Source organism: Helicoverpa zea, chromosome 6, assembly GCF_022581195.2.
Source record: "Helicoverpa zea isolate HzStark_Cry1AcR chromosome 6, ilHelZeax1.1, whole genome shotgun sequence".
In the NCBI taxonomy this organism is placed as follows: Eukaryota; Metazoa; Arthropoda; class Insecta; order Lepidoptera; family Noctuidae; genus Helicoverpa; species Helicoverpa zea.
In genome coordinates this window covers 9,437,294-9,458,692 of record NC_061457.1, presented here as the reverse complement: position 1 = coordinate 9,458,692, position 21,399 = coordinate 9,437,294, and the positions used below count along the sequence as shown (strand labels likewise).

The 21,399-nt window shown below is 37.8% G+C and overlaps 3 protein-coding genes across 3 annotated transcripts; 2 read left to right on the top strand and 1 right to left on the bottom strand.

The window, feature by feature from the left end:
* The first annotated feature begins 197 nt into the window (after positions 1-197).
* Positions 198-8,061, top strand: LOC124631092 (cilia- and flagella-associated protein 65-like). The gene is made up of 26 exons (XM_047165257.1): positions 198-371; positions 561-780; positions 905-1,059; positions 1,145-1,264; positions 1,499-1,781; positions 2,284-2,365; positions 2,460-2,637; positions 2,800-2,906; positions 2,979-3,111; positions 3,274-3,437; positions 3,695-3,862; positions 3,942-4,008; positions 4,094-4,264; positions 4,389-4,577; positions 4,727-4,803; positions 4,869-5,139; positions 5,219-5,458; positions 5,737-5,910; positions 6,053-6,196; positions 6,281-6,396; positions 6,840-6,959; positions 7,035-7,167; positions 7,229-7,366; positions 7,445-7,557; positions 7,632-7,754; positions 7,882-8,061. Exons 1-26 carry the CDS (start codon positions 198-200, stop codon positions 7,982-7,984), a joined length of 3,963 nt encoding a protein of 1,320 aa, XP_047021213.1. The 3' UTR covers positions 7,985-8,061.
* LOC124631091 (S1 RNA-binding domain-containing protein 1) lies at positions 8,033-18,267 on the bottom strand. Its single transcript, XM_047165256.1, has 12 exons — positions 17,734-18,267; positions 17,399-17,552; positions 16,846-17,072; positions 16,432-16,677; positions 16,031-16,265; positions 15,770-15,891; positions 15,499-15,646; positions 15,315-15,398; positions 15,087-15,229; positions 11,184-11,396; positions 10,850-11,106; positions 8,033-8,312 (listed from the first exon to the last, which is right to left on the bottom strand). The coding sequence occupies exons 1-12, from the start codon at positions 18,165-18,167 to the stop codon at positions 8,125-8,127; spliced, it is 2,451 nt and encodes an 816-aa protein (XP_047021212.1). The 5' UTR covers positions 18,168-18,267; the 3' UTR covers positions 8,033-8,124.
* Positions 18,268-18,460: 193 nt separating this feature from the next.
* LOC124631193 (protein-lysine N-methyltransferase EEF2KMT) lies at positions 18,461-21,372 on the top strand. The gene is made up of 5 exons (XM_047165427.1): positions 18,461-18,667; positions 18,834-19,154; positions 20,275-20,533; positions 20,796-21,011; positions 21,262-21,372. The coding sequence occupies exons 1-5, from the start codon at positions 18,581-18,583 to the stop codon at positions 21,369-21,371; spliced, it is 993 nt and encodes a 330-aa protein (XP_047021383.1). The 5' UTR covers positions 18,461-18,580; the 3' UTR covers position 21,372.
* The last annotated feature ends 27 nt before the right edge of the window (positions 21,373-21,399 follow it).

Here is a 21,399-nt window from a genome sequence, read left to right as displayed (position 1 = left end):
AAAATTAATTTTTTTACAAGATAACTGTGTTCCGCGAGTTTCGTGCAATAATATGGATAGGCCGCGTATTCTGGGAACTCGGTTTAATGTCAATTATTGTCTATGGAAAGTAACGCGGTAATTTTAAAAAGATTAATGAATCCGAATTTGTCAATTATAAACAAACACGTTAGAACGGTGAAATAATAATTATTTTCATGAACGGAAGTTTTAATTATAAAGAAGCAATGGCCAATGCGGCGTTGCAATGCAATCCAATGATGGAGAATTATTCAGAGGAAAGTATATCTGAAGTGAAAGTCGTAGATTTTGGAGGAATACCCGTTGACGTCGCTGTAGAAAGAATCATTGCAATTGATAACACGAGTGATGTAAATATGTTGTTATGTTGATTTATATTTCTTTTTTTTACCTATATACTCCGAAACTACTGAACCGTTTTGAAAAAAAAATCCTCTATTCAAAACCTCTCTGGGAAGTTCTTCTGGCACTCGGGTGAAAATGCGGGAATCAGCTAATATGTAATATAACAATTTTAAAGTTATCCAATTATATTTCAGAAAAGCCTTACATACAGGCTATCAAATATTTATGTTTTAAATAGCGTGGATCGTGTTTTCAAATTATCGATTACATCGGATTATGTGATGCCGGGCGACAACGCCCGAATCAGGATTGTGTTCAAACCCAACATTGTTGGACAGTCGTTTACTGAGTATTTTTTAATAGATGATTCTGGTGGCAATACTTATAGAGTCACTGTTACTGGAAAGTGCTATGGTAAGATTAATTAATAGCGAAAATTTCAATAGTTGAAATCATATAAGATAGGTACCTACCTATAAATTGAAACTATGACAAACTTTTGTCAAAATTCCTATAGCTTCTTCGTTTTTTTTTTCAGGGCCAAGAGTGTCATTAGATAAAAGAAAACTCATTTTTAGAATATGTAGAAATATAACAGAGCAAAGGAAAGAAGTTTTTAACATAGTAAATAAGTCATCGGTGGAGACCACCTATCAATGGTACATGCCGGCTTCTGGTCAGGGATGCTTCCAAGTACGATAATTTCTTAAGATTTTAAGATATAAACCTATAGGACAATTTTAATTATAGATTTTTGCAAATAACTGCTTATATCTAGATATCGACAGGCAACTGTGGCCTCATTAGAGCATTCGAGACTATCACCACAACCGTTGTATTCACTGGGACTGCTCTTGGAATTTATACGGCGGAATTAGTCTGCTTGGTCCTTAATCAGGTAATATATTTGATACACCAATTGAATAGCACTTGCGGTTGCTTAAACACCATACCATACTGAAAATGTTACCGTAAACACAAGTTTTAAAATCTGCGACATTGGGTTGTCGCGACGGCTGCTGTGAGTTTCGAGTGCCTCTTAGAATAAAACGGTGCAATTTTGTCGTCTATTGTGACGAGGCCAATTTGAGCTTATTATTGTATTGTCAATGCAGTTAACGCGTAATTCCAGGAGCCCTTATTCTTGAACGTGTTTGCTACGGTCATATTACCGGGAAATCCGTTATTTAGTATTCAAGAGCATGTTTTCTTCAAGAATTTTAAAAGAAAGTCCCGTTTTGTGCACTTAATGGAGAACAGTCTTAATCGTTTGAGCAATATACCTTCAGCTTCGGTGTTCGAGAGGTATCTAGACTTTGGTACGGGAAGTGTTACAGATGTGACCAGGAATATTTCTCAAACTCTTTGTGTTTCTAACCATGAAGAACAGGAGGGATACATACAATGGATGCCAGGTCTGTTTCCATGCACTTTCGTACTTACTCATTAGGCTACTTAGATCTTGAAGTACCTCTAGTCCTTTGTTCTGAAGACGACAAGAAGAGGTTAATTTCCTCGTAACACTGAACTGTATTCGAAACCACAGATAACTAGCACACACTAGCGCTTGCATGATAAATGCGATTCTCTCGATGAGCGCCAACTACTGTTTGGGATTCAATGAACATTGACTTGTCTACATTCGTTGTAGCGGTCAACATAATTACTATAAAATTGTAGTGGCATTCCATGTAGGTTTATTACCTAGGTAATCTAGATATTGAAGGTGAGATATCGAAGTTGGAATGCAAAATATTCGAGTACATACTTAAAAGTATTGCTGATAGATTTGAAGTACGTATCACGTTGGCTTGCAGGCGTTAGGATTTTTTCAAGGTGTAATAGAGTGCCTTCGTTATATCTATCTAGAATGTCATGTTTTGTTAGAAACTTTATTATGCTGTGCCCAATTTTCAGACCCAGATAACATATTCTTAGTGGATCCTATCGCTTGTATCATCCCTCCAAATGAATCGAGGCTATTTACAGTTCGGTTCAGGTAAGAATCGGAAACTTATGAAAATCGCGTGAGTTCAAGACACAATATGTATTTGCAACACTTTGCATCTGCATAATAAAAAATATATTTCCAGGCCGAAAATCGAAAACGAAGTTTACGGTTATCTCATGTGTGGGGACTACCAATTTAAAAACTTCGATAGTGAAACAAGCGAGCTAAAGTTACGGCACACATTGTTCCGCATTCCTTGTACAGGGAACACATGGCTGCCTTGCACCGAATGGAATACTGAATGGGACTGTCCTATTGAGGTGATAGAATATCTGCGAAATTGTTTCATCTCTAATAATCGATAGGTTATTGTAATCCGCAGTAGATCACAACGTATAGTAAGCATTAGTTTTAATTGTTTAGTAAGTACCTTATCCCACAGATAACGAATTCTTAGATTATATGGGTATAATGTTGTGCAGGTAATTCTACCACCAACAGTACCGACAAGAACTACGTTCGCAAACTTTATGCTGTCGAATAAATTTGAAATACCTATGCATTTCAAATTCAATGCACCGCATGGCACGTAAGTATCTTTGTTTATTTGTATTTTTTTTTAATATTTCCATACCATTTGACATAATAAATCATTTTTTAGAAACTACGTCGTGATGCCCGTTTGTGGAATAGTTCCAAGCCGCGGTTGGCAGATTATATCGGTAGCTTTAGAACCCAAGTGTTTCGGAGATTACTGTGAAGCGTGGGATCTCATCATTAACAAAGTGCAAAAAGTTTGTCCATTTGCCATCCTTGTTTATTTGTACATATTACTCGTGCAATGGCCAAAGTGCAAGTGGTCCATTTTGAAAAAGATACTTATTTAAGGATCTATTTATGCGATACCGATACCACGACTCGTAAGAAACTTTGTAAAAGTTTCCTATTTCCAACAGACTCGTATCAGCTTCACGGGTAACGCAGAAATGAGTCAAATAGAGGTGATGTCTCACGGCTACCACCCAGGTACACATGCGATGCTGGAGTTCCCTCCTACCATAACTGGCTGCACCAACTACTGTACTTCATACCTTCACAATCTCACCAGGATGGAAATACAGTACGGTGATATTGTTACGAGTATTAGAAAAAAATGCTATATAAGATATAAGAGCGGATAAGTAGTTTACTTTTATAAGTTCCACTGGATCGGTAATGTATTACTTCGCTCAATATGGTTCATATTTAATTAGGCAAAGCAATAGACGGTAGACGTTAGATATAAATTAAAGGAAAGCCGGGTAAGCCACAGCCCAACGAAAAATATCTTAGGTGTATCTTAAAACATACTAATTTACTTACCAATTCAAATTCCAGCATACGGGTTTTAAACTCTGTTTACTGGTTGGGTGCAGACGAATGTGGCTCCATAGTGCTGCCTCCCAAAGAGATCATACACTATCACTGGTGGTTCTTCCCCAAGATTCACGATAAAGTTCACGAAACTACGATCACTCTGTCTTGCGTTTGCTTGATCGATGGCAGGTGAGGTCTTTTGACTCGTGCTTGGATTAACAATTCTTTTCGATCAGAGAAAATAATTGTTAACATGAAATGATTTCAGACCAGTTGGAGAGCCATCAGAAGTATATATTGCAATTTCAGGATTTTCGGAAATGCCTGATTTGAGAGTAAGCCTTTCCTTAAATATTCGCAAAATTGTATGTTTTTGGATGACCTCTTCTCCTTTAACTTAACGTATTAAATTATTGACAGATATTACCAAAAACAAATAATCTCCACGACGTTGTTGTTGGCGAAAGTTTCACGTTTCCTGTGACTTTGTATAATAATGGTTCCTGTTTCTTCACGTCTAAGCTGTATCATTCCATTGAGGGCATGGGAGATGACTTCAGCGGTGACAAACTTGAAATAGATAGTGCAGTGGTAAATCATTTTTAGTAATATGCTATAATGATGAAGATAAAGATTCCTGTTTTTTAGACAGGCTCTTCTCTTCCTGCTAATATTTCAATTATTGTCAATATTTTTCCTATTTATCGTAATTCAGAATAGTTTGAGACCATCGAACCATTGCGAAGTTCGAATGACCGTGACCCCAGATGGGGCTGGCTCCCGTCAGCTGCACATTAGGTACACGGTGCTCTTTCGCACCGAGTACGACGAAGTAGAAGAAATACAGCCGGTCAAGAAGAAAATCTGTATTATATGGTACGACGGGATTTATCCTACTATCAAGGTGAGTTTATTGTTATGTTGCCGAAGATGTTTAGTCTTGGATGTTAAAGCATAACTGAGTAGGTATAATTGCCAATTTAAGTTCCAAGTATCAAAATAATTACGATAGTGAAACAATAAGATACATATAGGAATCGTGTTGTTTTTCAGGTGAAGCGCACGATATCGGTCAAATGTCCAGTTATATTGAGCAATCATTGCGTCTGGAATATCGTCAACGTAGCAGAGTTCGTATCGATCTTCACATACCCCCACAGCTTCTACAGAAATTAAACAAAAGTGTAATTTCCAGATTAAACCAGGCGTTTAAGGATTGTCGGCCTAATATTCCGCTTAGTGTTAACATTTTCGCTCCCGATTTATGCGTCCGAACCGGCTTAGTTGAGCTGGTATTTGTTATGGGTTGTGTGTACCAAGCCCCTGTTCCGTGGAGTCTGCGTCGGGAGAAGATTTGTGAATGTGAGATGGTCGAGGTGCAGGTTGGAACCTCCTTGTATGAAATGAGACACACTTGCATACACAGGGAGTTGGTGGAGCTATATCCCCTTAGCGGAATTGTTTCGGTATTTAATTTTGTACTCTTTTCCGAAATTGTAATATTGTGGGCTCTGGTGCACTTTTCATAAAATCATTCCTTTTCAGCCGGAAAATCCTAACATATTGTTCCTAAAGTTCAATTACTCAAGATTAGGATTAAATTCACTTTGCTATTTAATGACGATGCCAAATGAAAGAACGATTTATATAAACATACATATTTTAGCTTTTCTGAACACTCGAGGCTTATTGACACCTTTACGCCGACCTATAGGTGTAGACGAGTATTTGGCTGTATTAGACTGCGGACGAGCGCCTATCAATAATTTGGATCCTGTCATAAGGGTGAGTTGCAACTGAAACGAAAGATTTCATTTAAATCGAATTAGAGTTGTAGCTGATGTTTCATGGATAGAAAATCAACCTAGATTTCAAAATTAGTCGATATATATAATGTAAATGGAACAACCTATGAGATATGTTCAGAATTCTAACATTGATGATAGCTTTCTCCAGTCGATTATAAATATTAAACACTGAAAAAGCAAATTAGTACCTACAAAAAGATACAAGATCTCTTTCAGTAGGTACATGAAATAAACCCTCAACTGTAACTATTCCAGATCGTCTGGCTTTACAACCCCACAGACGTATTCACAACCTGGCGATTGCTTCGAGGGAACACTATTGCTCCGGATTCTGTGATTCGCTGTCTACTCTTCTTTGCCGAAGTACCGCCTCTCGGAAAGTTAGCCATACCTTTTGCGTTCATGCCTACAGAAATGATTCAATATGAGGTGAGACCATGAACTGAATCTTAAGAATTTGCCAAGTGCTAGGCACTAAAACACGTACTTTCTTTTTGGAGATGTACGAGAAGCAAATTGTCGCGTGAATGTTGCAATATTAAATAGAGATGTTTATCTGGTCTACCCATAGGTAATTTTCCTCTGCTCCTTTGGTTTTGAAACTGTCAAAATATTAGTACAAGGAGAAGGAGGTTTGCCGAACTGCGTGGAGCTAAGACTTGATATCCCTTTTTATACAGAAAGGGTCATCAGAGAGGCTTACAGAAATGAAGTGGTATGAATGTTTTACTTTCCTAAATTTTTTTATAAAAAATAAGGAGCAATAACTTTTCTTCAATAAAAATGTTTCGATTCTCAGGTGTATTTGTCAACGGAACATCTGACATTACCGATAATGCCGACGCATTCCCTGTCGAGGGATATAATAAGCATTTGCAACGACACTGACCATATTATAAGATTCATTTGGCTACCGTGAGTACTTTTATCTTGGGGCTTTTTTACTTTACCTTCTTCTTCTTTCGAGTCGATGACATGTCATATGAGACTACACTATGTCAGCCCAATATTCCGCCACAGCGAGAGCACGGCCGGATGCGCTCATTAAGTCCTCCCGCGAGCAGGTTTCAGGGCACAGTGGACATGCGATTAGGTGGGACATCGTCTGCACGGCAGCCCCGCACTCGCACCCAAGGTCCGCCCCGCCCACGAAACCCCACCTGGATCGATTATCTTTGCTCCGGCCTACCTGTGTTCGGAGTCTGTTTAGAGACTGCCAGACTCTTCTCGGGAGATCGTGTCCAGGAGGGAGACTTTCTAAGAGCGGGACAAACGGGGAGGGAAAGAAAAACTTACCTTTAAAATTAAGAAATCGAAAGAATTACTACTTAATGTACTCCTACATTATTTAAATACAGGGAAAGAATAGCCAATATTTTAAATGTGGTGATGACTCCATGTTGGGGCGTTATTCAGCCGAAGACCTCAGAATGGATAACGATGACTGTCTACACGCTTCAAGAGCCGGCTACGTTCACGTAAGATTATACAAACACGACTTCACATATTTCTAAAGAGACAAAGTGACTAGTGACATTTTCAAATACCAACAGGACGACAGTTGCTTGCGAAATTTTGGATTTGACAGAGCGTAAAATCTTCCAACAAAATGAACTTTTACGAAGAAGTAAAATTGAGAAGTGCAATCAAGAGTTCATTATTACCGAAGAAGGCATTTTCCATCCGGTTAGTTTTTGCCATTTGGATAACTAGGTTAATACAACAGAATAACTGACGAGTTTTCCAGGATATCAACGATTCCCCGCCTTACGTGGAAGACATAGAAAAACCGCATCCGGTGTATTTGTCTATGACGGTCTCTATATCTTCTAAAGGGCAACGAGACGGATATCCACGAATGCTTATAAAACAAATGTGGGAACAGGTAAGCACTAACGATGACTACCACGCACTACCACTACAGACAAGAGATAAATATAATATTTGAACCATTAACTTTCAGCCTCCACCGTACGATTTGCTGTCAGCGGACACTAATGACGTTTTCCAACGACCCACAAGCGCAAACAGCATGACTTTGACCGACATTCTTAAGATTCTCGACGGAATCTTATGGTAAGATCTTAAGTTTCCAAACAAATAACAAATGTGTATTTTCTGCACTACTACAGGAGATAAATTAATTTTAGGGACGCGATGCACTCCAAAATGTTCCGTCACCAAATAGAATTTTATGCGAAGGAAGAGATTCCTACATATCAACAAGTCATGAAAGTGTTCAAAAGTGAATACAAGCCTAAACTGAGTCGAAGGTATAATAAAACCATATAAAAATATTTTACGGAATATGCTTTATATGCTAAATGAATAGACTGCTTTAATAGCTCTCATCGGCTCCTGTGGATCGTGATGATATAATTACTTTTTCCATAACTTCAGGGTCACTTCCGGAATATGCGACGCTATCGTCAACAAAGCGGTATTCCACACTTATAACCTCAATCCTAAACAGAATGCAATCTTGGAAGCAACTGAAGAATGATTTCTGTCTATTTCGATTATTATGTTCTTCAATTAATAAAACATGATATTATAAGAAAATGATTTTACTCAATAATAATAATCAACTAACATCAATATCACAATTGAAATAAATTATTATTATATAGTTACCTACTGGTATCAGTCTAATATTCTGTCAAGTCTTAGCTGTATTTTCTTGGGTTTTGGAGAGGAAATCACGGTGACGGCGACTCTGTCACCTAGTTTCGGCGTTTTGTTGCCGCCTAAGTTGCTGCGATGAATGAGGCCGTTGTCACCCACGCCGCAGTCCACGAAACATCCGAAGGGAACTACATTTCGAACAACACCTGGAATATTAACGCACTTGATATACGGGCATGTCTTAGCGTACTAACATTAAATGGTTCGAATTTTTTGCAAAATTAAATGGAGGTGTATAGGATAGGGCAAGACAAATGACAACCAAGAAAGCTTACACGCATACTAACACTGTCATCTATATCTATACATATAATAAATCTGTAAAAAAACTGAGTCTGTACATTGAATATATTAAAAAAATAATAATTGGGTGGGGTTTAGAAACAGTAATGGAGCACAAATCCAAAAAAAAAATTCTGTCTGTTTGTCTGTATGTCTGTATGTCTGTTTGTTTGTACACGCTAATCTTCCGAACTACTGAACGGATTTCAATGATTTTTTCTTTGTTGTATCAGTATTAAACCTGGTCAACATATAGGCTATAATTTATCTTCCAAACTTGAAAACCTGATGCAGAACTCCAACAGACCAATAAAACTATAAGAGATACAAATATGGTGCCGTGGCAAAAATTGTTTAATTTGATGAGCATTTTCAGCTGAGATAATAAATTTTAAGATCTGGAACACCTGATGTGGAACCCCAAGAGCCCAGCTTCTCTGTACCATATACAGGTATGACGTTTTAGCAAAAGTTGTTCAAGTTGATAAGCACTTTCTATTGACTTATACAAATTGAGGATCTAAAACACCTGATGTGGAACTCCAGGGGCCCAGCTAGACTATAGCATATAGAGGTATGACGTTTTAGCAAAAGTTGTTCAGTCTGATAAGCACTCTCTGTTGACTTATAAAAATTGAAGATGTAAAACACCTTATGTGGAACTCCAGGAGCCCTGCTAGACTATATGAAGCATATGAAGATATGACGATTTAGCAAAAGTGGTTCAATCTGATAAGCACATGATGATTGACGTATAAACATCCAAGATCTGGAACACCTGATGTGGAACTTCAAGAGCAATACTACACTTGAAATGTCTAGAAATGAATGTTATGAAATAGGTATGGTGAATCAAAAAAAGTAATTAGTCCGTCTTTTAGATAACCCTAAAATAATGGACACGCATTTTTCTTTTCTCTCTCTCTCACAAACAAATAATAACGAAGATACAACAACGCTTGAATTTCGTGTTAAGTCACTGCTTAGTACAAATTTTACATACCTAGACGTGGCGTCACGAGCCCCCACTCTCTAACTTTGTTGCGTTATATCTCATTATTATTTTGTATGTCTCTTCCAGACCTCGGGACTACAGAGTTCCGAATTTTTGGGAGGCAAACGTGGGGCCAAAGCCAACACGCTGAAGCCCTTTTGAGACAACTTTGATGAAATGGTGACACAAAACCGACGATTATCCCTTTATACACTATAGAAATGAACCCAAGGACAATCCCCGGTGGACGTCGTTAAAAAAAAGACAATCCCCGGTTCTGTACTAAACTATTGCTAACTATGGAGGAAAACTACTTGGGCTATTGTGATGGGATGTTAGTGGATGACAATGTATTAGGTACATGTAAAAACGGCAGGTGGAGACTCGCCACCTCACTTACTGGGCCCCCGGGAACCAGTCACTGAATAGCAACAAGAGGGCAACAGGGACATGAGCGGCTGAAGGGTGAGGATACCTCGGCGGACTTTAAACGCAGATTACGCGCTCCCTGTGCTTACCATGAGGCACCTACCCTCCGAGCAGGGCTACTAATCCTGCTCTAGCGACTCCACTCTGGACGGCCAAGCCAAGCCAGAGGCGTGAGACCTACCCCCGTCATGGTTCACTCCGACGGGCCGGAGATGGGGGACAGTATACACTCCCTGGAGAACTCAGTATATATAGCCCCGCGGGGTACTACTCCCCGTCATCAGCCTCAGATGTCCTGCGGTGCCTATATCTGATTATTATTGTCGTTATTATCTCAAGAGCCTTTGTCCCAATTATGTTAGGGTCGACTTCCTGTCACGATGCAACTGAGTACCAGTGTTTTACAAGGAGCGACTGCCTATCTGACCTCCACAACCCGGTTAACCGCTCAACCCAACACCCCTTGGTAAGACTTACTGGCTTCTGACTACCCATAACGACTGCCAAGAATGTTCAATGACAATCAGAACCTACAGTTTAACATCCAAATAACGGTCATTGGTATCCAAAATATACGTAGAAAGTACATACGAACTTAGAAAAGTTGCATTGGCAGGCACTTGCCAGACCTGGAATCAAAGACACACGCTCATACTTGAGAGATTGGTTCTCTACCCAATAAACCACCACGAATTCCACTAAGTCACCACGACTTTGTCATCTATTTAATGTTTTTTTACGTAATAATACGTGTAATATTTTTGCCACACACAACTTAAATGCGCGACTAATTAGAATCACTACTTTTATCCCTATGGTCACGGCTATTGCGACTATTCAGATCTTTGATTTTACTGACCCCGTAGTCGCTGGCATAAGGGACAGGATCCGCGTACGAAGTCGCGGGCAGAAGCTAGTGATTCATAAAAAAACGAAGTAAATGTGATGGAAATTAAGAATTAAGTTTTATAGACTGACCTGTTAATGTAGTGCCTTCTTTCAGCTGTTCCGTATTTAGGACGGCAACAGAATATACAGGTTTACAAAACGTGATCACGTTGTCTTCATACTTCTTTTGCTTAAATGCGTTTATAATGAGCTCCAGTGTACAAACGTCAGTAGATAATTCTTCACTAGTTTGGCTTATGTTTATAGTTATTACTTTACTATCGACTACTTGAGGAAAGTGGGGCTTCGTGAGATCTTTTAAGTTCACGCCTATCTTTTTGGCAAACCTAAAACCAAAAAAAAAGTATTGGTAAGTCATAAACAATCTTGATACTTGATTTGATTGAAAGTCAAGATAACTTACGATTTGGCAATTTTATAACTCTCGGGATGTATAATAGTGGTATCCAAAGGTTCCGAACTATCTAATACTGTTAGAAATCCAGCACATTGCTGGAATGTAATTTTTCCAATTCCTGGAACTTTCATGATCTCTGCTCTTGATTGGAAGCCACTATTTTCTTGGCGGTATTCTATTATTTTCTTAGCTCTTCCCTCATTGAGGCCTGATATGCGCCTAAAAACATTCATGGAGTTAAAACATACCCACCCAAAACAAAAATGTGAAAGACTGCCAAGTTCGATAATATGGGAATGCTTCGCCTATAAAAGAAGTGAGATCTGAATAAGTACCAAGTTCCATACACATACCTCAGTTAAAAATAGTTACTTTTTAATGATGTTACTGTTTGTTTGATGATATATCAAGGGCCCTCCACTTCACTACAAAGACCCATTACACCGTTGTCATGGGGGACTTTAACGCTAAAGTGGGAGTACAGATTTGCGGCGAATCGGCAGTAGGATCCCATGGATTTGGAAGCAGGAATCATAGGGGGCAAATGCTCGTCAACTTCCTTGAACGCGAGGGGCTCTTTTTGATGAACTCCTTTTTCAAAAAGCAGCCCCGAAGGAAGTGGACGTGGCAAAGCCCCGACACTATGACTAAAAATGAGATTGACTTCATCATGACGAACAAGAAGCACATATTCAGAGACGTCTCCGTGATCAATAGGTTTAATACCGGTAGCGATCACCGACTTGTCCGAGGCTCTCTGAATATCAACTTCAAGGCCGAACGTTTCCGTCTGATGAAGGCCAGGCTCCGACCAACACTGCTCCAAACCATGACAGGATCCGAAACGTTCCAGTCAAATCTGGAGAACCGATTTGCCGCCGTGGAAACCACAACAGACGTTAACCAGAACCACGAATATGTGGTTCGGATCCTCAGGGAGGAAGGTTCGAGATTCTGTAACATGCAGCGTAAGGGCAAGAAATCAAAGCTTTCGGAAGAGACATTAGGGCTTATGAAGAAACGACGTGAAAACCCGCCTGTCACTTCGTCAGCTAAGCGTGCTCTAAACCAAGAGATCAACAAGCACGTACGACGCGACCTCCGGTGCTCCAATACTCTTGACATTGAAAGAGCAATTGAGCTGAATCGGGGGTCAAAGGTGTTCGTACAATCTCTTGGAAGAAGCCACTTGACGAAGCTGACCACAACAAGTGGAGAAGTCGTTTCTTCGGTGCCGGCAGTCCTTTCGGAAGTGGAAAATTTCTATGGCCGGTTATACGCATCGCATGCATCTCGACCTGATCCCGGAAATGAGGATTCTAGAGCCACATTAACACGCCATTTCACCGAAGACCTGCCAGAAGTCAGCAGTGGCGAAATCGAGATCGCTCTGAGACAGCTCAAAAATGGAAAAGCCCCTGGCGAGGATGGCATTACAACAGAGCTTTTAAAAGCAGGAGGTAAGCCCGTACTGGGGGAGCTCCAGAAGCTTTTTAATGCCGTCCTGTTTGAAGGGAGAACTCCAGAGGCGTGGAGTAGGAGTGTTGTCGTCCTGTTCTTCAAAAAGAGAGACAAAACCCAGTTGAAGAACTATCGACCCATTTCCCTCCTAAGCCACGTATATAAGCTGTTCTCAAGAGTGATCACGAACCGACTTGCGCGAAGACTCGACGAATTCCAACCACCGGAGCAGGCTGGGTTTCGGAGCGGATACGGCACCATAGACCACATCCACACAGTGCGGCAGATTATACAGAAGACTGAAGAGTATAATCAGCCCCTGTGTCTAGCATTTGTGGACTATGAGAAGGCCTTTGACTCGGTTGAAATCTGGTCTGTTCTGGAGTCCCTGCAGCGTTGTCAAGTAGATTGGCGATACATCCAAGTGATGAGATGTCTCTACGAAGCCGCTACAATGTCCGTCCAAGTACAGAATCAGCAAACAAGGCCCATACCGTTGCATCGAGGAGTGAGACAAGGGGATGTTATTTCCCCGAAACTGTTCACTAATGCAATGGAGGATATGTTCAAAACGCTGAACTGGAAAGGACGCGGCATCAACATCAATGGCGAACACATCTCTCACTTGCGATTTGCTGACGATATCGTCATCATGGCGGAAACGCTGCAGGACCTACAACAGATGCTGAACGACCTGGCTGAATCTTCTCTACGCATCGGCCTACGGATGAACTTGGACAAAACCAAGGTCATGTTCAATGAACATGTTCTACCGGAACCGATTGCGATACACGGCGCCGTTCTCGAAGTTGTTCGGAAATATGTATACCTCGGGCAGACATTGCAGTTAGGTAGAAACAACTTTGAGGACGAGGTGAATAGGAGAATTCAGTTGGGTTGGCCTGCATTTGGGAAGCTACGTCGAGTCCTAACATCGTCGATCCCACAGTGCCTAAAGACAAAAGTCTTTAATCAGTGCGTCCTACCTGTCATGACTTACGGAGCCGAAACGTGGACACTGACGGTACGGCTGGTCCACAAGTTTAAAGTCGCTCAGCGGGCTATGGAAAGGGCTATGCTCGGCGTTTCTCTGAGGGATCGCATCAGAAATGAGGTAATCCGTCAGAGAACCAAGGTCATCGACATAGCCTATCGAATCAGCAAGCTGAAGTGGCAGTGGGCTGGCCATATTAGCCGAAGAACCGATAACCGTTGGGGTAAACGAGTTCTAGAGTGGAGACCGCGCCTCGGCAAACGTAGTGTAGGACGTCCTCAGGCACGGTGGAGTGATGACTTGCGCAAGACGGCTGGCAGGAGCTGGATGCGAGAAGCCGAAAATCGATCTCAGTGGCGTGCACTTGGAGAGGCCTATGTCCAGCAGTGGACTGCGATAGGCTGATGATGAATGATGTTACTTGTCAAGTTTTCACACACCTTGTTATAAACCTACTAAACGCAATAAATCAAGTATTTAATTTTCTATTAAAACTTGCCAAGTAACATCATTAAAAAGTAACTATTTTTAACTGAGGTATGTGTATGGAACTTGGTACTTATTCAGATCTCACTTCTTTTATAGGCGAAGCATTCCCATATTATCGAACTTGGCAGTCTTTCACATTTTTGTTTTCGGTGGGATTTCATTTATTTTTGTAAGGTTGTTTATTTTATTTTTTTCTTTTGATGAATATAGTTAAAGAAATGTCTCATTTATACTATCTTTCAGAATTTTTAATATGCAGTATGTTTCTTACAAAGAAATTAACTAGATTAACTAATTGGACTAGATTTACCAACTGACTGACATGACATGTTATCATATATTATGTTCGTGGATCAAAGTTACACATTCGTTATTTTCGAAAGCGATTCACACTTGGCCGTTTTCAGATTTTTACTTTACTTTGACTAAATACAAACCTTTGTAACGAATTTCAGATCGGTACGACCATTCGAAGATATATTATATAAATATAGATAAATTTAGTTCGTTTTAGTTCCTTAGGGGTATAAATTTACACCGGGTATAAAACACCTTCATTATTTTGAAACCGACTCACACTTGGCTATTTTCAGATTTTTTCCTTTACCTTGACATAAAGACCTACCTCCATGCCAAATTTCAAGTCAATACGACCATTGGAAGTGGTCTAGGTTTTTGATGAGTGAGTCAGTCAGTCAGTCAGTGAGTGTATAGTAAAAATAGCGATTTTCTGACGTCAATATCTCAAGACCTACAATAGGTATATTAATGAAATTTTGTATTTTAGATAAGTGAGGGGGTCTCAACAGATACTAGAAATTTGATATGCGTAAACAAAATAGATTTTGAGTTACAGGGGGTCGAATTTGGCCCGAAATGGTTCGTGTAATATAACCCACGGCCGGTGTGTCGCTTTTTTGCTCGAAGATGGCTTGAAGACGAATGTAAGTAATTCCGGTACATACCTCAACATTGCTTGAGATGCTGTGTTGATATCAACTCCTACTAAACTGACCACTTTTTCCACAGCACTATCTAAGGCTGTTTCTAGCATTTTTGGCGGAATATCATGCTGATATAAACCAACACCTAAGTTTTTGGGATCAACCTGAAGAAGTCAACATAAGTAGAATTCATCTATTACAAAAGTACAATATTTAAGATATATATACCCTATGGTAAGGCCTACACACTTTTATAAGTTCTCCCAGAGGGTCCAACACTCTTCTAGCTATTGACAAAGCTGAAATTAAGTTTGGGTCCATATTTGGATGTTCCTGTAAGAAATTTTAGTATGATTTACTTGTTAGCTATACATTACACACTGTATGAAAAAATAAGATGTACAGATAGAGCAAATATATTATCTGAACTTACCTTCTGAGCCTCTTTGCTTATGGAGTAAATAGAAGCGCCTTGTTCTGGCACTATTATGATGGGAACATTTTCACACAAATTATGTTTCTTGAGCCACAACTCTGTTTCACGACAGGCTGTACCATTTCCTAATCCAATTAGCTCTACACTGGAAAACACAGATTTTTAGAAACGAGAAGGAAGACGACGACAACATATGGAAATCACGTACTTTGGCAGTAAATTTAAATTACAATTTAAAGAACAATAAATTTTAGGTAAATATACCTACCCATATTGACTAATGAGATCTTTTAATTGTTTGGCAGCAGGATCAAATGATTTATGTTGTCTCAAATCTGGGTGTATAGTACACGCGTCTAGTTTCTCGCCATTCGAATTTATTATACCAACCTGTAATAATTTATTACAAATTATTTCGACCCAAAGACTGACTTGTAAAATGGTGTGTTTTGTCTTGACTGTAGAATAATTCTATTGCCAATAAATTATTCAATTGAATGTTATAAGTATGCAAGAATTTGTATTTTACCTTGCAGCCAGCTCTGAAACCTGGATCCAAACCCAGGATAGTTCTATTTTTAATAGGTTCTGTAAGAAGGTATTTCTCTAGATTTGTGGTAAATGTTTTCACTGCTTCTTTCTGGGCAGTGGCTGTTAGGTCAGACCTAACATGTCTCGACAACCAGGGCTTTATTAGGCGATTATACGCGTCGCCTAGGCCTTTGCGAACCCAGAAACCACTTTTCCATAATGTTAGACAGTACCTTAAAAAACGAATGTTAATGAAAGATTACTAAATATATTAAATCTATGCTAAAGTTTGAACGCTGGTCTGGTTAAAATTATTTCCCAGTCAGATAGCCTTTATTGAAGAAGGCTATAGGTGGGTGCATTGAGTAATTCTCAGCAATTTTATATTTTAATATTTACCTTTCAAGTTTATTATAAAACCAGTCAGGTACAACAACTTTGACTGACAGTATTTTTTCGTCTTCCCCTCTATTCAATGCTAAAGTTTGATGTGGTTTCACAAACTGACTAGGGCACTTCCAGTCAAAATACAATTTGTATGTGTCGGGATCTGACTTAGTGTCCATTTTCTTCTTATCATCTACCTTGTCTTTGGTTGAACTCTTTGTTCTACTGCTTTGGATCGTAAACCTGGTTTCTTCTTTCCTAAAAATATATGAAGATTGTCAAGTGATTAGGGTAAACTCAAACTCAAAATATTTATTTGCTCGTTCAGGTATAAGAGTTAAGAATAAGTACAACTTTTTTCGGGTTTTGTAAATATATTATAAACTTATTTCTTAGAAAATAAATAGCCAGGCTGGATATACTCACAGGCTTCTCATATGTTCTAAAACTCTAGTATCCTTGTATATTATATCAGCTATAATATGAGTGACATGAGATTCCACTTTATCAACGGTTCCCAATTCGTCATTGGCGGTGCACAGCATGTTGAGATTAACATACTCCCCATTTAATGCTATCACTGCATGAGACTCCAGCCCAAGGTTACGGGCTCTTTCGGCAAGCGATAACGAATGTGATTTTAGCGGTGCATACTAAAATTGATAATAGAACTTTATTTTACATTTAAAATGGTAGAATCTACAAAAAACTATAGTAGGGCAGTTTTTTAAGCTTTCGTTAATATGTAGTTGCCATATGAAAATGTGGTGATCATAAAGTTTCATTTATTTACTTACTGTTCACGATTATGATTTGAAATGGACATGTAAAATTATAATTTGGATTATATAATTAAGAAAAAAATTACAAATGATTAAAATGAAGGAAATAAATATAATGAGAAGCTCCTTGAAAATTAGCAACTCCAAGCATAGATCAAGCTTGGTGGAAAATAGGGAAATAAATAAAAATAACTTACAATCAAATCTAGTTCAGATAAGTTACGAGCATTCAATATACCTTTCTGAATATCTGGTGTCAACTTTTTGGACTTTTTCAGAGTCTCTATGACAGACTTTACTTTTTTCTTTAGTTGTGTTATATTTTCATAACTTTCATGTAATTCCTGGAGTCTGTAAATAAGAAACATAATAACAATATTAATACATTATTTTTAAATGTTTTTTCTTTGTAATCTAATATTTAAAAATATAAATAATATGTTGAAAGACAAATAAATGCACTAACAATATTAATACAGTACAGGAAACTAACTCTTGAATAAATAAAACTGTTTAGTATGGTTATTCTTACCTATCAGGCATTAGATTATCCACAACAGTTTTTCTGTATCTGGCTATAAATGGCAGTGTACAACCTTCTGTGAGTAGTCCTATCAGATTCTGTGCTAATTGAAGAGGGATTCTCTCTACTTGGGCTAACATTTCAGCCTCATTCCATACTTCATTTGATACATTTTCATTGCCAAAAAACGAGTTATTTTCTTCATCATTCTCTGCAGCTGTTTTGGTAACTTTACTCTTGGCCTTTGTTTCGTTAGGCTTCGATATCTTTTTACTGCTTTCACCATCCTTTACTGTTTTTGCTCTTTTAACTGATGTAACTTTTGGCACCTTTTTAGGCTTCGATACAGTTTTAGTTTTCTTCTTCGGAGTATTATCAGTATCGTCATCTTCAGTATATTCTACAGCTTTCCGCTTCCTCAGTTTTGGGGCACTAGATTCCATGTTCAAATTAGAACAATATTAACAGCAGTTACGAACAAATCGATAGATTTTATATTATAATTTAAGATTTGAACTTGTTTTGAAACTGTGACATGAAAATAACTTTATGACATTGATAGCTAACCAAAGACAAGATTTCGAACAGATTGCTACCGATATTGTAAAAATCGACTAAATTAAGATTTGCCCATTTTTTATCGATTGCATATTTTGCATATTTCGATTGATTCGCGTGCAACTCTAAAATCATTGTGGTTGTTTTTTTTTTTATCTGTCAGTGTCAATAGTGTCAATGTCTGATAAAGTCTTCTTGCTTGTGAATGAACTTTTGTTTGATTTGGACTGAATGAACATTTAAATAGATTTTAAGCTTTTCGTTTTAACTTAATGTTATTTATCCAATAAATGTAAAGATGTCAGCCAAAACTGGAATAAATGATTTATTATTAAATCAGTTGATAGAACATTTTTACAATGGGAATCTTAACTTTTGTTTGCAAGTAAGTTAGTTTCGATTTCGGACTTCTTATGGTGCCAGCATGTGGAACATGATATTTTGAAGTAGAAGAATTTTAGATATTTTTATAACTACATAATCTTTTTTATTATTTTCCACATAGCTTGGATTTATTTGATTATTAAGAACTAAAATATTCCCCATTTCAGAAAGACGATATTGACACCATGAATTGGGACTTCCAGCAAGCATTCTTGGATGCTACAGTAAACAGTGAATTATTAAAACAATACCCAATAAGTGGTAAATTTGCTAGTTTATATTTAAAGAAAATAATTCAGAATTTAGAACCAAACCAGGAAGTTCATGACGATTTCTACTCCCAATTGTGCACAGCAATGAACAAATTGAATCAAGATGGTTTTAGTTACAGACATTATTTGATAGGAAATGATACAAATAATATTGTAACTATTAAAGAAACCAGGAATATGGTTGTCAATGGAACTACAGGGCTGAAGACTTGGGAGGTATTTTGATCTTGTTAGGTTTGTTATCTTACCTAATACTACACTTATTTAAAGTTTTAATATTGAATATATTTCTCAAGTAGAAATGCCATTTTTGTCACTTTTATTATACTTCGGCCGTTCAGAGAATGCGTTCCTGACACCTATCAGTTAGTCACGACTAGTGATGGGCACAACATAACACTGAGTTCGTTACCGTTCCTTCAAAATGAACCGCCGCATTATTTTAAGATTATTTTCGTTTTAAATTGGCGGAATCATTTGTTTTATATTTTAGTTATTTAAGTGGAAACCAAAAAAAGGTAATATTCATATAATAAAATTGTTTTATTTATTCTTTGTTACAAGTACATTGAATTGAATGTGCGAACAGAATATTAATCAGACTCCGATTTGCTTGAGGAGGTGGTGTCTTCATCATCATCTTCGCCTACATGTATAATTATATTATTATCAATAACAGAATCAATCCTGATATCTCGGTCTAACAAAAGCCGGGTAATCAAATAAAAAAAGATCGAAAACACTTGAAAAACGTGGTCTATGCGCACGAAACGACAACGGACGACTGTTTTAGCGTCACAAAATGGCGGCCCATAACGCCATTTGGGGTTACCATTTTTAATCTAAGTATAAAAATGCGGGTTGGTCATAGTTTTATTTTTATATTTCATAAACGTTATAATTAAGTCTTATAGTCCATTATTTTCCAATTCTTAAAAAGAAAATCAAAACGTATTATTTTATATTATAACTGTATAAGAACAGATTACGATACTTGCCTGTTATTTTTAGCACAGCACTACAAAATATAAACCGCTGACATAACCTTGTAATAGCGCAGTATAGATTTAGAAAAATATTGTTTACCAAGTTATTTGACACTCAGTTTGGCACAAAATTATAACATTCATTGATTATTGATATAATAATGTTGTTTTAATGCTCCTCAATTGTTAAAACGGTAAACAACCAGCAAAAATATTTTTATCGTAACTGCAACGCCATTGCAAAGTTACGTCGTCAGTTCAATCGCGACGTGTCAGGAACGCATTCTCTGAATGGCCGAACTTATAATTATGAATGCTATTTCTTAAAGTACCTACAATATTTCTTGCAGGCTGCGCTGATGTTATCAGATTGGGCGCTTTGCAAGCCAGAGATTTTTGCTAACAAAAACATACTAGAACTGGGCTGTGGAGTGGGCTTCACTGGAATAACAATTAGCAAGCTCTGCAATGTTAAATCTCTAACCTTTACTGATTGTCACAATGATGTGTTGAAGACTGTATGTGAAAATATAGAAATTAATTTCCCACATTATAAGCAAGAGACGGCTAATGATGTCACTATGTTCAAAGATCAAGACAAATCTTTGAGTAAGTATTAAAATTATTACTCAATTGTAAAACTTGTAGAAAGTAGTTACTATTGCTATAAGTAGCGGCATATAAGTTTATCGCTGAGCGAAAATAAAATAACGCTTATGACATTATTTTAATATTTTTAATGTAAAGCCAAAAAATAGGTCTAGTGCTTAACAAAATGTTTACAGTTAGTACCTAACAAATAGTTTTAACAAGTTTGTGCCGCTAGTTATAGATATACTTTAAAAATAAATGTTATGTTATTTTTTTCAAGGTGTGATGATGCTGGACTGGAATACCATTGACAATTTACCAGATAATGTTATACCAGATATAGTGATTGGAGCTGATATAGTATATGACCCATCCATTCTAATACCACTGTGCAATGTTATAAAAACCTTCTGCAAAAGAAATAAGCATCTAGAAGTGTATATTGCCAGTGTTATTAGAAATGAAGAGACCTTTGCTCTTTTCTTAAAAACATTAGGTGAGCAATCATTTAAAAATTTTTAGTTACCTACTTTTAGACTTACAAACTGAAACCTTATATTCTTTACTCTTTCTCTTAGCCTTTTTCCCAAACTATGTTGGGGTCGGCTTCCAGTCTAACCGGATGTAGCCAGTGCTTTACAAGGAGCGACTGCCCTATCTGACCCCCTCAACCCAGTTAACCGGGCAACCTAATACCCCAATATACCTTATATTCTTTACTAAATCATTATTTTTTATAATTTCAGGTAAAATGGACCTGGAGTTTGAAAAAATACAGTTAAATAAAAGTGTGTTAATAAAGTGGGATGAGAATATAGATAAATGTTTGTTAAAAATAAACGCAAAGTTAGAATAAATTATGTGTTTTATTTTGAGTGTGCCAC